This window comes from Garra rufa, chromosome 5 (assembly GCF_049309525.1).
Source record: "Garra rufa chromosome 5, GarRuf1.0, whole genome shotgun sequence".
In the NCBI taxonomy this organism is placed as follows: Eukaryota; Metazoa; Chordata; class Actinopteri; order Cypriniformes; family Cyprinidae; genus Garra; species Garra rufa.
In genome coordinates, this window is record NC_133365.1 from 34,402,248 (window position 1) to 34,417,478 (window position 15,231).

The 15,231-nt window shown below is 37.6% G+C and overlaps 1 protein-coding gene across 1 annotated transcript in view; it reads left to right on the plus strand.

The window, feature by feature from the left end:
* snx19a (sorting nexin 19a) overlaps positions 1 to 15,231 on the plus strand; it is a 64,908-nt gene continuing 49,677 nt past the window's right edge. The window contains exon 1 of the mRNA XM_073840441.1: positions 1 to 179. Coding sequence (XP_073696542.1) covers positions 10 to 179 — 170 coding nt within the window. The 5' untranslated portion in view covers positions 1 to 9. The remainder of the gene's footprint in view (positions 180 to 15,231) is intronic.

The following is a 15,231-nucleotide window of genomic DNA, read 5'->3' on the forward strand; positions in this document are numbered from 1 at the left end:
AGCAACGACATGCGATGCAAACAACATTTAAATGATAATATTGGTATGCTGACCATCTCACAGACAGCTTCTGGGCACATCTACCTGACGATGTGCAGTGAAGAAGATTGTTTCAGTCACAGACAGTTAAATAATCAACAGGAACTCTGTGACCTGCTGCTCACTACCTCACTGAAACAGTAAGTTTTCGCTATAACAGTTTTTTTTTTTTTACTATTAGTTTGTTGAGTTTATCTGCCTTAGTTACAGTTAAAGTTAAACGTTTACATACACCTTGCAGAATTTGCTAAATGTTGATTATTTTACCAAATTAAGAGGGATCATACAAGTTTAGCAAACATTTTATTTTTTTTTATTTAGTACTGACCCGAATAAGATCACATAAAAGAAATGTACAAATAGTCCACAATAGAAAATAATAGTTGAATTTATAAAAAAAAAAAAAACTCTTCAAAAGTTTACATAGGCCTACTCTTGATTTCAAATGCTGTGTTGTTACCTGAATGATCCACAGCTGTTTTTTGTTTGTTTGTTTGTTTGTTTATTGATAGTTGTTCATGAGCAATATTTAAACCCTTTCCAACCATTACTGTATGATTTTGAGATCCATCTTTTGACACTTTTTTTTATTTTTATAAAATAATCCATACAAGCAAAGTTGCTTGATAGCACAACTGCAATAAAGTAATATCCTAGTTAACTATTACTTGTTTAGTCAAAGTCAAAGTCAACTTTATTGTCAATTCTGCTATATATCCGGTATGGACATACAGAGAGTTGAAATTGCGTTACTCTCAGACCCTAGGTGCATACACGTAACATTAAATACAAAATGAAGGAATTTAAAAATACAAATAAATACAATTATACATATAATATATAAAAAAACTAAAACAATATACAAGTAAGGGCACATGGCACAGTGCAAACCAGACAGAGTAGTGCAAATGCAAAAAGAATAAGGTGCAAAAAGGAGCTTATAAGTGTAATAAAGTGACAGTTATAGCAATCTTTAGAGGTAGTCTGAGTGTAGTAAGAGGTAGTTAGCAGAGCACCGAACTACACAAGTGACTGGTGCAGGTCGGTGGGTGAGTGTGTTTGAGAATGTGTGTTTGAGTATGTGTGTTTGTTTTTGTGACATATCAGGACACAAATTTGTGTAATAACATGGGTATGACATAGGTATTACAAGGAGAGGGTGACTTATGAGGACATTGCCCATGTCCCCACTTTTCAAAAGGCTTATAAATCATACAGAATACGTTTTTTTGAGAATGTAAAGATATGCAGTCTCCTGTGAGGGCTAGGTTTAGGTGTAGGGAAGGTGTAGGGTGATAGCAAATATCGTTTGTACAGTATAAAAACCATTACGTCTATGGAATGTCCCCACAATTCACAAAAACAAACGTGTGTGTGTGTGTGTGTGTGTGCGTGTGTACCTGGTATTCATCACATTGTGGGGACCAAATGTCCCCACAAGGATAGGAATACCAGTAGATTTTGACCTTGTGGGGACATTTCTCCGGTCCCCATGAGGAAACAGGCTTATAAATCATGCACAATGAGTTTTTTTGATGAAGTAAAAGTGTGCACAATCTCCTGTGAGGGCTAGGTTTAGGTGTAGGGCGATAGAAAGTACGGTTTGTACAGTATAAAAACCATTACGCCTATGGAATGTCCCCATAAAACATGTAAACCCAACATGTGTGTGTGTGTGTGTGTGTGTGTGTGTGTGTGTGTACCTGGTATTCATCACGTTGTGGGGACCAAATGTCCCCACAAGGATAGGAATACCAGTAAATTTTGACCTTGTGGGGACATTGAGGAAACAGGCTTATAAATCATGCACAATGAGTTTTTTTGAGGAAGTAAAAGTTTGCACAATCTCCTGTGAGGGCTAGGTTTAGGTGTAGGGTAGGGTTAGGGCGATAGAAAATACGGTTTGTACAGTATAAAAACCATTACGCCTATGGAATGTCCCCATAAAACATGTAAACCAGTGTGTGTGTGTGTGTGTGTGTGTGTGTGTGTGTGTGTGTGTGTGTGTGTGTGTGTGTGTGTGTGTGTTTGTCGCAGTTCAGGAAGTTTGTGGGGCTCTGACTATGTGTTGGAGGGTTTTTTGGCAGGATGCATTGCAGGCTCCAAACCACACAGTGATGCAGCTCGACAGGATGCTCTCGATGGTTCCTCGGTAGAATGTGTACATGATGGGGGCTGGTGCTTTTGCTCTTCTCATTTTGTGGAGGAAGTAGAGACGCTGCTGTGCTTTCTTAGCCAGTGCAGTGGTGTTGTTTGACCAGGAGAGATCCTGAGTGATGTGCACACCCAGGAACTTGGTGCTGCTCACTCTCTCCACAGACGCACCGTTGATGGTCAGAGGAGCATGCTGAGTGTTTGCTCTCCTGAAGTCAACAACAATCTCCTTAGTTTTCTCCACATTCAGAGAGAGGTTGTTGTTGTTTCTGCACCATGCGGCCAGGTGGCTCACCTCGCTTCTGTAGTTTGTCTCATCCCTGTTGCTAATGAGACCCAACACAGTTGTGTCGTCCGCAAACTTAATGAAGAGGTTGGAGCTGTGTGACGGAGTGCAGTCGTGGGTCAGCAGAGTGAAGAGGAGGGGGCTCAGCACACATCCCTGAGGGGCCCCCGTGTTAAGAATGATGGTGCTGGATGTGTTACTGCCGACCCGTACTGCTTGTGGTCTTCCTGTGAGGAAATCCAACAGCCAGTTACACAGTGAGGTGTTGAGCCCCAGCTGGACCAGTTTTGTGTGAGCTGTTGTGGTATAATAGTGTTAAATGCTGAACTAAAGTCAATGAACAGCATTCGGACATATGAGTCTTTTTTGTCCAGATGTGTGAGTGCTGAGTGGAGTGCAGTGGAGATGGCGTCATCGGTCGAGCGGTTGGGCCGATACGCAAACTGGAAGGGGTCCAGGGAGGAGGGTAGAACAGTTTTAATGTGCTGCATGACTAGCCGTTCAAAGCACTTCATGAGGATGGGGGTAAGTGCAACTGGAATGTAGTCATCAAAGCAGGAGGGAGGTGACTTTTTTGGCACCGGAATGATCGTTTTTCCTTTGAAACAGGTGGGGACGACAGCCTGGGAGAGTGAGATGTTAAAGATGTCTGTGAAGACATCAGTGAGTTCCACTGCACAGTCTCTCAGTACACGACCAGGAATGTTGTCAGGACCCGGAGCTTTGCGAGCGTTGATCCTGCTGAGGGATCTCCTCACACTGTCAGGGGACAAAGTCGTCACCTGGTCGCCAGGAGGGGGTGGGGTCTTTTGTGCAGTGGTGCTGTTTTGCACTTCAAAGCGAGCGAAGAAGGTGTTCAGCTCGTTCAGCAGGGAGATGGTGCTGTCACAGGTCTGTGGAGGGGGCTTGTAATCTGTGATGGTCTGTATGCCCCGCCACAGGCTCCGTGTGTCTCTGCTGTCATTGAAGCGACGAGATATTCCTCGCTTATATATATCCTATATCCTATTTACATAGGATATATAATGTATTTTATATTATTTAGCCACTTACAGCCTATAGTTTGACAGAATGTTCTAATTCAGCATGCCATGGTAAAGTTGGTCTAATTTAACTAATTGATATGGTTATTTCTTACTCCAGTTTATCAGGCTTTTGGAATATGTGAAGGCCAGGCTTTTTCATCACTCATCATTAGCACCCATTTTACAGCTTGATTTTTGTGCTTGCTCTTATGAAAGTGCACCATGCATGTACTACATTAATCATTAACAGGCCAGTAATGACCTTTTTATTGTTAATCCATATGCATTTGTTAGAAAAACAACAGCCTGCACATTTAGAAACAATAGCTATGCCAGAGTTGTAATATAATCTATAGGAAAAATCTATTCTCTTAACAGATTATCTATTATACATTTTACAACAAGTTAGACAGAATTTACCACGATAAATATGCCTACAATAAAATGTGATGAATTCTAGTGAAAGATCTATAGGGTGAATTTGGGTAATCTGGGACATTTTTTTGCAATGTTGACTTTCTTTATTTTGATATCTAACACATTAGATCAACACATAAGACATTTCTGAAATCCTTAAGATGTTTTCTAACCACACCAGAAGAAAGAATGTAGATATTATACCCAGAGGAGACATGCCACACCTTTTAGAATTCTGCCTGAATTTGATCATCTGGGACAGGTCACTTGGTAATCTGGGACATATTATGTATTAGGCCTAAAAATGCCTATGCACTTTATGCATGCCAAACACAATTTCATCAAATTTTAAGAAGCATTATGAAAGAATATTTATATATTATATATTATATATAATATATCTATTATATAATATATAATTTATATAAGAAAATGTATGTTCCAAAATCAGGAGAAATAATTTCTGTCTCTACACAGGATTAACAATCTGCTGTGTTAATTAATTTAAAACTCTATTAAAATTGTTTAACATTTGTTTAACATTGTATTAACATTTTAAAAAATCAACAAAAATTTAAGCAACAGCAAGCAACAATTTGATTAAAGGATTATTCATTTGGTTATTCAAGTTCTCCATTCTACACTCACAGAAATATTTCACCCCAAATTTAAGATTTATGTAATTTTATTAAATGACAAATTCCCATTTATATTTTTTTCATAATTTTAACACAAATCTACCAAATAAACTTTATACTATTTATTTTCATTAGTATAATAAAATCTATTTATTTTAAACGCATAATCCTCAGATTTATGTAATTAGTTTATGTAAAGTGTAATTATTCTAAATTAATAATAAAAAGTTTATTTATTTAAAATACATAAAGTTTATTGTATAAATTGCATAATAACTAAATCAGGGTAACTAAAAGATTTTTATTTGAATCATGTTTAATTCTTCCTTCTGTACTAAACCAACTTAAACAATGCACCACATTTATGCAATTGTTTCCCCATCTAATAAAAAAAATAGAGTTAGACCAATTTCCAGATTTCCAGATTTATTTATATTTGTGTTTGAAACAAACATTTGGGAAACCATGAATCCACTTACACAGCACCACTCGAACATCACACTGCTTGGACACCCAAGAAATAAATAAATAAAAAAATAAAACTGTATGAGATCCTTTTTCAGTTGCTACACAAAAAAAAAAATGGGTAGGGGCTGTATAAGTTTATTATTGCAAAGCTGAATCACTGGAGCAATTTTAGTTTCAGTGTCTGTACTTTCGGGGTAAGTTTGGTTGAGTCCAGGTCCATCAGGATTTTCTGGTACACCTCAAATGTACATTTCAGGCTTTTTGGGTAGCTCAAATTGAGCGCGTAGATCAGGCCATACAACATAATACATGCATGAGTGACACTCTGCAGGTTGTGAAGAACCTCCACACCTTCCAGCACAACACAGACATCAGTAAAGCGTCCGTCACCCTGACCTTGATCCACTGATTGTACGGTGTAGATGCCCATGGTCTTTCCTGCCATGTCTTCCTCTGCCTCTCTGGATTCAATGTCCTGGAATGTACAAACACACACTTAAAATATAATATCACACACACACACGCACGCACGCACACACACTCACATATACATCTTTTCATTAAAGCAGACAGAATATATGCTTTCATGAGAATGGAATGGATGCAAGTTAAGGACAATGACCTTAAGACCTGATCACCCCCTAAAAGCCTGAAAAAAAAAAGTCACAAGGCTGTGGATAATATGTTAACAACAAAATGCATTTTTATCTCCAGTTGTGCAATTTCCTATTAATGTAACAACAACAATATTATATCTGAAAATTATCCCAGTATTAGTCTTGTTCTTACTTTATTATGGATCAACCTTTCACTTGGGGTAAGGTTTTGTGCTTTAGAACGGAGGGATTTCCGGGTAGACTGCAGAGATTTTTCTGCCAATGAAGCTGTTGACCTGCCACAAAAAATGCAGTTAAAAAAAGGTAACTAAAAATGGAGACGCTTCTCATGAATGCTGTGCACCTTTCTGCCAATGTAACAATTTATAATCTGACAATCAAGTCAGGAGTATATGTCCATCAAGCCTAAACCTTAACAGGATAGTTCACCCAAAAATAAATTTTTTAATCACCCTCATGTTGTTCCGAATCCATATCACCTCCGTTTATCTTCAGAAAACAAATTAAGATATTTTGGATCTGATCCTCCCATAGACACCACTAAAAGTGCCCATTCAAATTACACAAACCTAATAAAAACGTAGTTAATGTAGTCCATGTGACATAGATCACTCAATTTGAACACGATAAAGCAACAAGAACACTTTTTGGCTGAAAAAAATGAATATAACAACATGTTTGTGGACTTTGAATGTGCATTTTCAGTGATGTCTATGGGAGGATCGGAAAGCTCTCAAGATTAAATCCAATATATCTTAACTTGTGTTCTGAAGATGAATGGAGGTGATATGGTTTTGGAACAACACAAAGGTGAGTAATTGATGACAAACTTTTCATTTTTGGGTGAACTATCCCTTTAATTCTTCCATCTTCTAACTCCCTGATGAAGTGGTTTCTTCAAATTAAATTACTCTAATAAGCCATAGGTGCACCATGATGTCACTTACTGCTATAAAGCACATATCATTACATAAAACGCTAGAGCTTACTCCTCATCCATCATCCCCAAAAGTAAAAAGACCACATTCACACAGCACCTGTGAATGAAGACAAACACAAAAACAACTATTAGGTTATTTGTGAACTTAGCTGCATTTTCACTTTAGTATTTTGTTAGAGTTTAACAACATTAATGATGCTCCAAACGTACAAGGTAGCTCTTGTTCAATTGTATAATGTAAAAAAATATCTGGAAAAAAAAAAAAAACACATTTTCAACCTATTCTTATATCAAACATTGTAGGCATAATTATCATTTTATATTGTAAATTAAATGCTTCACGTTTTACTCCAAACATTTCAGTATTATATTGAAAATCTATTTTACATTACATTTACTGAACAATTAATTAAAACATTAATTTAATATGTTCTACATTTTAACGTGTACATCTTTTAAGTTATACTTACAAAAATCGATGTTGCCACGTGGAGGTAAGAACACGGCGAGAGGAAAACTAAGAAATTGCCACAGGAGTTAACGTTAAGTTTCTGGGGGGAAAAAAGAACATAAAAATAAGTAGCTTCATTCAACTCTGTAATCTAACTAACGTTAAAACAGCAAACATTAGCTAACATATTACAGTGACAATTCTTGACTTCGAATTCATTACTTTTTATTTTCACAAACATAAAAACCGACAGCAATGGGTTAATTTGATGCATTTTAAAGTTGTTTGGCCAAGCTAGCTGAAGTTATGATGCTAACGGGCATCAACATTCTCCAGTAAAACGACGTACGATAAAACCGTTTAAAAATCACAAACTACATAAAACTTATCATAAATGGATTAATATGATATACATTCGATGCTAAATAAAATGCATTATTACAACAGGAGCAATACAACAAAGGATGTTTCGGATTACTTACCAACATGTGTTTAACTGATTCCCACAATATCCCGAGGGCTTGTGTCCAGCGAAAGTGACATCGTTTCCTGTTTCCGAATTGATTGATTTTCATAACTTTGATGAAAACCAATCACATAAACTTTAAATAACAGAATCTTGTTTGTCTTATAACTCTTATTATTTAAACAGTGTTAATAAATATTAACTAATTGCATTAAATAAGTTGTATAATTGATTAAATCTTTTATAGTATATTTACTTTTAATGTATAGATTTTAAAAATATGAGTTTTTAAATAAAATCAAATAGATGTAAATGCATAAAAACTAACTCTGCCATGAATCATTTCTGTGAGTGTATTTAAAGTAGGGCTACTCAAGAACAAACACTCTTTGCAGGTGAGAGACCCATCATCATATTATGCCATGATCTTCTGCTCATGTTTTGTGATACAAATGTTATAACCTCCAATAGTCCAACACCCATTTCTCATTATGGCATATATGTGACCCTGGACCACAAAACCAGTCGTAGGGGTCAAATTCAGATTTATACATCATGAATAAACAAGCTTTCAATTGATATGGTTTGTTAGGATAGGACAATATTTGGCCGACATACAACTATTCAAAAACCTGATATTAAAATATTAATCAAAAATTAAGTTTTTGTCATGCAAAAAAAGAAGGGGGTGCTTCTTGACTGACAAGTGCCCTGCCCCTTTCTGTGGAATTACCCCAATGAAGTCATGTGATTTAGTCACATAACATCCAAATATTATAGTAAAAGTCCTGACTAAATTTTGTTAGAACAAGAAATAAACACACTGGAGTTTATTACCCCGATTGTTTGCTCTTTCATTGTCTTTTAATAGAATAGGTTTCCATTGACTAATCGTATAAATATACGCCCCTGCATTGAGTACAACTGAGGGACTCATACGCAACTATTATAGATGGTTCAAACGCTCACTGATGCTTTAGAAGGAAAAACGATGCATTAACTTTTGAACAGAATGAGCATGTGTACCCTACATCTGTGTGCATATTATTATCAACATTTAATCTTGACTTTTTTTCTCGGAATTTAACACCTTTTTTCTCGGAATTTAATTGAGTTTATTCTCAACATTTTATCTCAAAATGTAATGTCTTTTTTTCCTAAACATAACGACTTTATTCTTTGAATGTAATGAGTTTAATCTCAACATTTTATTTTGACATTTTTCTCGAAATTTAACGAGTTTAATCTCGTATTATGGGTCATTGTACCAGAAACGTACCCTGGAAATCCAGAGGTCTCGCGAGAGCACAATTTGAATTGTCTCTGCAAGACACTCTGGCATCGAGCAATGATGCAGGTTACTGCAATACGTAAGCAATTGTGGGAACCAATCAAATCGGTGTATCTGATGTAGGCGGGCCAGAGGCGAGCTAAGCTGATGATGACAGCACTGCGACGTCCGAATCATATAGTAAACTTTGAAAGATCGCTGTCGCTACAGATGAACAACAAGTTGTTTGAAACGGCTTTGGCCGCTACAATGAACGAGTTAGACTTGGCTTTCCATATAAAAGAGGAACAGAAAACCGAAAACTCGAATCGTTCCTTTGCAAGAAGGACGTTTTTGCTGTTTTGCCAACTGGATACGGCAAGAGTTTAATCTATCAGTTCACGAGTTCACGCTTACATATAATTAGCCGGAGAATAGTAGTGCATGTTTGGCGTGCTGTCCGGTGAAGGGCTCCGAGCTCGGGAGTGGCCCGAACCCAGAGTACGTTACCCCCAATAGGAGTAGTGAGAACTCGGAGTGATGCGATGGGGTGGTGGAGGTTTACTGATAATCCATCGAGTGAATTGAGGTGAGTCAGCTGTATTTAAACCTATGGCGCTGATTGACTTGTGATGTTTACGCGAAGCATCTGACGCGCTTCTCCCGAACTTTGTTAATGAAACATCATTTAGCTCTGCTGGTAGCTAAGCGTGTATTGTTGTGATTGGTCGTGGCGTTATCCAATTGCGTGCAGTTAGAGTTTCAAATGCATGCTTGGTGCCGCCCCTCGAGTTAGGCAGTTTTCATTGCTCGATCCCAGACCCTTAATCTTAATAGATTAGGGTCTGGATTTTTCCAGGCTACCAGAAACGTACATTATCTGTCCTTGATTTGATACAGTGCATAAATGGTATTTAATCCTAAAAATTAAAAAAAAAACTGACTGATATTTGGTTTCTGTGAGTTGTTCTGTAAAGGAATATGCCATTCATTAGGTTCTGAGATATTTTTTTCTTCATTAAAAACAATTTGAAAATTACAAATCCTGTCCTTGTTCCCAGCCAAACTGGATTTACAGGGTTCATTTTGTTATGCTAAAAATTATTCCATCAGTAACAAGTTTAATTTGTTATCATTCACATCAATTGATTAAAAACATGAAATTATACATAAATTCTACAAATAAATACTATTTTACAACTGTTGTTTTACTGTTGTTTTACAACCATGTCTTCAGTCAGTCCTGTCACATTTACATAAAACTCAACATAAAATGTGTGCAATATGCCTTTAAGGGTTTGCCTCAGAGGAAGTGACATCCAAAACAGGTCTAGAAAGGTGACTGAAATTCTTTGATTGCATGCTAACAGTTTTTATGCTAGCATGCTAGCAGGCTGAGTAATGGCGGTTTAAAATGGCCGACCGTCAGGCAGGCTCTGTTACATCGCTGTGTGACAGGACCTGACAGTCCGGTGATACAGCCTTACAAATGATTTTTTTTTTTTCTTTAATACTTTTATTGCATTTTATATTACATATTATAATATGTATTTAACACATGCCACAGTAAAACATTATTTGAATAAATCAACATTACACTGTAACTTGAAGCTTTTTATGTTCATTGACAAACTTTTTGAATTTTGTCTCTCTTTTACGTAGGCCAACGTAGCACTGCTTTTGAGGATGCACTTTGTATATTAATGATATTTCAATACATATATAGATATAATTGTCATTTATATTAGCTTTGAGCACTGATGACTATAATTATTCCAATTCATTCAGGTTGCAGTTAGATGGCTCCAGTTGAGCAGCTGAGAGACAAAGGCAATGACAAAAACCCTGAGGGAAAGGAGAAACATTTTCAGAAAGAAAGGGAGAGATGGAGGCGGAAAAAGAAAAGAAAAAAGTATTCACAGGTTGAATGAGCGAGACCAAAGACATATGTGCAAATTATGGAGAGAGCCACAGAAAAAAAATCCAGGCTTAAGAGAAAGGCCGCAGTTTCAGGGCCAGGGCCTTCAATGTTAGAAAGGGCTACCGTCACAATACCACTTTATATATCAGTTCTTAGTCATATTCTAATGAATTAGGTCCTTATTACTGTACAGTCGTGGCCAAAAGTTTTGAGAATGACACAAATATTAGTTTTCACAAAGTTTGCTGTTAAACTGCTTTTAGACCTTTGTTTCAGTTGTTTCTGTGATGTGCTGAAATATAATTACAAGCACTTCACACGTTTCAAAGGCTTTTATTGACAATTACATGACATTTATGCAAAGAGTCAGTATTTGCAGTGTTGACCCTTCTTTTTCAGGACCTCTGCAATTCGACTGGGCATGCTCTCAATCAACTTCTGGGCCAAATCCTGACTGATAGCAACCCATTCTTTCATAATCACTTCTTGGAGTTTGTCAGAATTAGTGGGTTTTTGTTTGTCCACCCGCCTCTTGAGGATTGACCACAAGTTTTAAGGTTTGGGGAGTTTCCAGGCCATGGACCCAAAATGTCAACGTTTTGGTCCCAGAGCCACTTAGTTATCACTTTTTTCAAAATGCATTGTTCTTGACCAAACTGTTGTTGGGTTGTTGGAAGAAGTTGGTGTTTTGGTACCATTCTTTATTCATGGCTGTGTTTTTGGGCAAAATTGTGAGTGAGCCCACTCCCTTGGATGAGAAGCAACCCCACACATGAATGGTCTCAGGATGCTTTACTGTTGGCATGACACAGGACTGATGGTAGCACTCACCTTTTCTTCTCCGGACAAGTCTTTTTCCAGATGCCCCAAACAATCGGAAAGAGGCTTCATCGGAGAATATGACTTTGCCCCAGTCCTCAGCAGTCCATTCGCCATACTTTTTGCAGAAGATCAATCTGTCCCTGATGTTTTTTTTTGGAGAGAAGTGGCTTCTTTGCTGCCCTTCTTGACACCAGGCCATCTGCCAAAAGTCTTGGCCTCACTGTGTGTGCAGATGCGCTCACACCTGCCTGCTGCCATTCCTGAGCAAGCTCTGCACTGGTGGCACTCTGATCCCGCAGCTGAATCCTCTTTAGGAGACGATCCTGGCACTTGCTGGACTTTCCTGGACGCCCTGAAGCCTTCTTAACAATGCAGTGGAAAGTTTTTTTCGGGATTAAGTTCATTTTCATGGCAAAGAAGGACTATGCAATTCATCTGATCACTCTTCATAACATTCTGGAGTATATGCAAATTGCTATTATAAAAACTTAAGCAGCCATTTTTCCAACTTCCAATATTTATGTAATTCTCAAAACTTTTCGCCACGACTGTACATGTCATTGGCTGAACTTTACAATAGTCTAATATTACATTAACATTCAAATTATATTAATAATTTAAAATAGGAATGCTGATCAAAACTTAAATACAGAACACAGAACATAACTTTTCATGCTTTAACGTAATCAATAAAGTCAGGCCCTGTCACAGCACTCTCAGCCCTGTCATGTCAGAAAATTATGATATAAAAATGTATTATTTGACGAAATATTGATGAATTAATCTCTGAGATTAATTAACTGTGTAGATGAAGGTGGGGGTATATATCCAATACTATTTTTTTAGTAAAAATCTCCTATGTAAAGGTAGTTAAAAAAAAAAAAAAAAAAAAACTAGATGAGTGCCCGTATGAGTATTCTGTGATTTTGCATACCACAGTTGACTGAAAAAAGTATTTCTTATAGGTATTACAAAACCATGTTAGATGCAATCAGGGACGTGTGACCAATAAGAAAATGCTATTTGTATCAAAGAAAATTCATTAGACAAACCATTCTAACATATACAAATTTGTCTGTGATGGGGCCTGACATTTTAGGGGTGAAATACATATTAAAATGTATTTTATTCAGTCATAAAAAAATGCTGAGATGGCATGATATGTGTTTCTTATAGTTTAAAGGAACACTCCACTTTTTTTGGAAATAGGCTCATTCTCCAACTCCCCCGAGTTAATAAGTTGATTTTTACCGTTTTGAAATCCATTCAGCCGTTCTCCTGTTCTGGCGACATCACTTTTAGCATAGCTTAGCATAAATCATTGAATCCTATTAGACCAGTAGCATCGCGTTCAAAAATGACCAACGAGTTTCGATATTTGTCCTATTTAAAACTTGACTCTTCTGTAGTTATATCGCGTACTAAGACCAGCGGAAATGTAAAGCTGCGGTTTTCTAGGCCGATAAGATTAGGAACTACACTCCCATTCAGGCGTAATAGTCAAGGAAGTTTGCTGCCGTAATATGACCGAAGCAGGCGCATTAATATCACACAGCACATGTGCAAATGTTTACTTCCGTCAACATATCCAACGTGCATGCAGCACAGGCAGCGTTCCTCGCCATGGAGACATTTTTGAGAGACGATTTAGAAGATATTTACTTTGGTGCAGATCCTGAACCGTATCAATTTGAACCAGAATTCACTGAAGCTAAGGTTTTGGAACGCGAAAGACAAGAAAGTGTGTCTGAACTGCCTGGGACAGAAGGGATGAGGAGAGCAGATTCGAGCTGGTGGGGCTTGCCAGCCCATGCCAACTGAAAGTGAGTGCCTGTGTTGTCGCGAGTGGGACCAGGTATTGCCATCGATGGCAAGGGTGGATCTACCTGATGAGGAAGTTGCATGTCGCAACATCCGAGGACTTGGATGCAATGCTGCATCCTGCAGTAGTAGACTTTTTTTCCGGTTTGATCAAATAAACTCGAAAAAAACGTCACACGCCGAGTGGACCTAATGGCCAGCTGTCGCAAGAGTAAGTTATTCCTGTAACCACTACAATATATAATATAAAGATTTTAAATGCATACTGTCAGTTTGCATTTTCAGGCTTATATTCATGATGTACACTTTTACTCAAAACTGACTTTAAACACCACCGACTTTTCGCAAATAACTTTCTTTTGCAATCATACATGGAATTTGGTCATAGCAAATACTAGGCCAACTGTTCGCCCAAAACTACTCTTCAGGGGTTGCATTTCACAGGTAACGTTAGCCAACAATATCATGTTACACTTACAGCCATGGGCGATGCTCCTCGTTGTCCTGTCTGTAACGTTAGTTTGAAGATTGTTGGGATCGCCGTGTCCTTTAGACGCCGTGCTGTAGTACTGGTAAAACTATCCAAATAGTCATCTGGTTCAAAATCCTCGGAGCAAACACGCCATTTCTTGATCGTTGCTAACGGTGTTTTGAGATCCATGTTCAGAGCAGCCAGCCATTGATTCATTAGTCGGAATTGCTTTTTTTTTTCGTGGGAATTCTATGAAACATGGTAGTAGAGTATGTCTTCGACTTACTATCACAGCCCCTTACAATGCACATAACCATAGCTAATCACACACAGGTAAATCCAGCCACTAACAATTTACCAGCTGCAACTCTGACAGCTGCAACAACCGGAATTACACAAACTTAGCACCGGTCACATTGGAAGTTACCTAGCTGGGATCTAATTTCAGGCGCTTTGTGATATTAATGCGCCTGCTTCGGTCATGTTACGGCAGCAAACTTCCTTGACTATTACGCCGAAATGGGAGTGTAGTTCCTAATCTTATCGGCCTAGAAAACCGCAGCTTTACATTTCCGCTGGTCTTAGTACACGATATAACTGCAGAAGAGTCAAGTTTTAAATAGGACAAATATCGAAATTCGTTGGTCATTTTTGAACGCGATGCTACTGGTCTAATAGGATTCAATGATCTATGCTAAGCTATGCTAAAAGTGATATCGCCAGAACAGGAGAACGGCTGAATGGATTTCAAAACGGTAAAAATCAACTTATTAACTCGGGGGGAGTTGGAGAATGAGCCTAGGGCTGTTCGATTCCGAAAATTTTGGAATCGATTCCGATTCCGATTCCTGGTTCTGGAATCGATTGGATTCGATTCCAGAATCGATTCCTCACTGTTGTTTCGATTCTTTTTCGATTCTTGTTTTTTAGATTGGAGGAAGCTAATTTCGCAATGTATGCAGGATGTAAAGGTTGTATAAAGTTACCTTCTCATAATATGAAGCTTCATTTGTAAAAAAAAAAAAAAAAAAAAGAAGATATATATATATACTATTTTTCTGTAGCTCTGACTGATTTCAAATTGTAATTCGTTGCCCAGGAAATTAGTCATAACCCACAGCTCAGCTGTGGACATGCATTTATTGCATGAATAAAACAAGATGTGACGTGTATAAAATGACAAAACTATACACTGAAACAAAATAAACAGAACTTTAACGACAACACTGATATGAGAGCTCGTGGCGAGAGCTGTCAATCAGATGCGCTCTCGGCCACTGATACGTGCTCTCTGCGTTTTCTTTCAGAGTTATCATTGGCTGATAGATTAAAAATAGCATTTATTTAAGATGTAAATAAGATCAAGACACGTCATGATCTATTCTGTCGTGCAGCGCTCTAAATTGTGGACATCATGAGCCAGT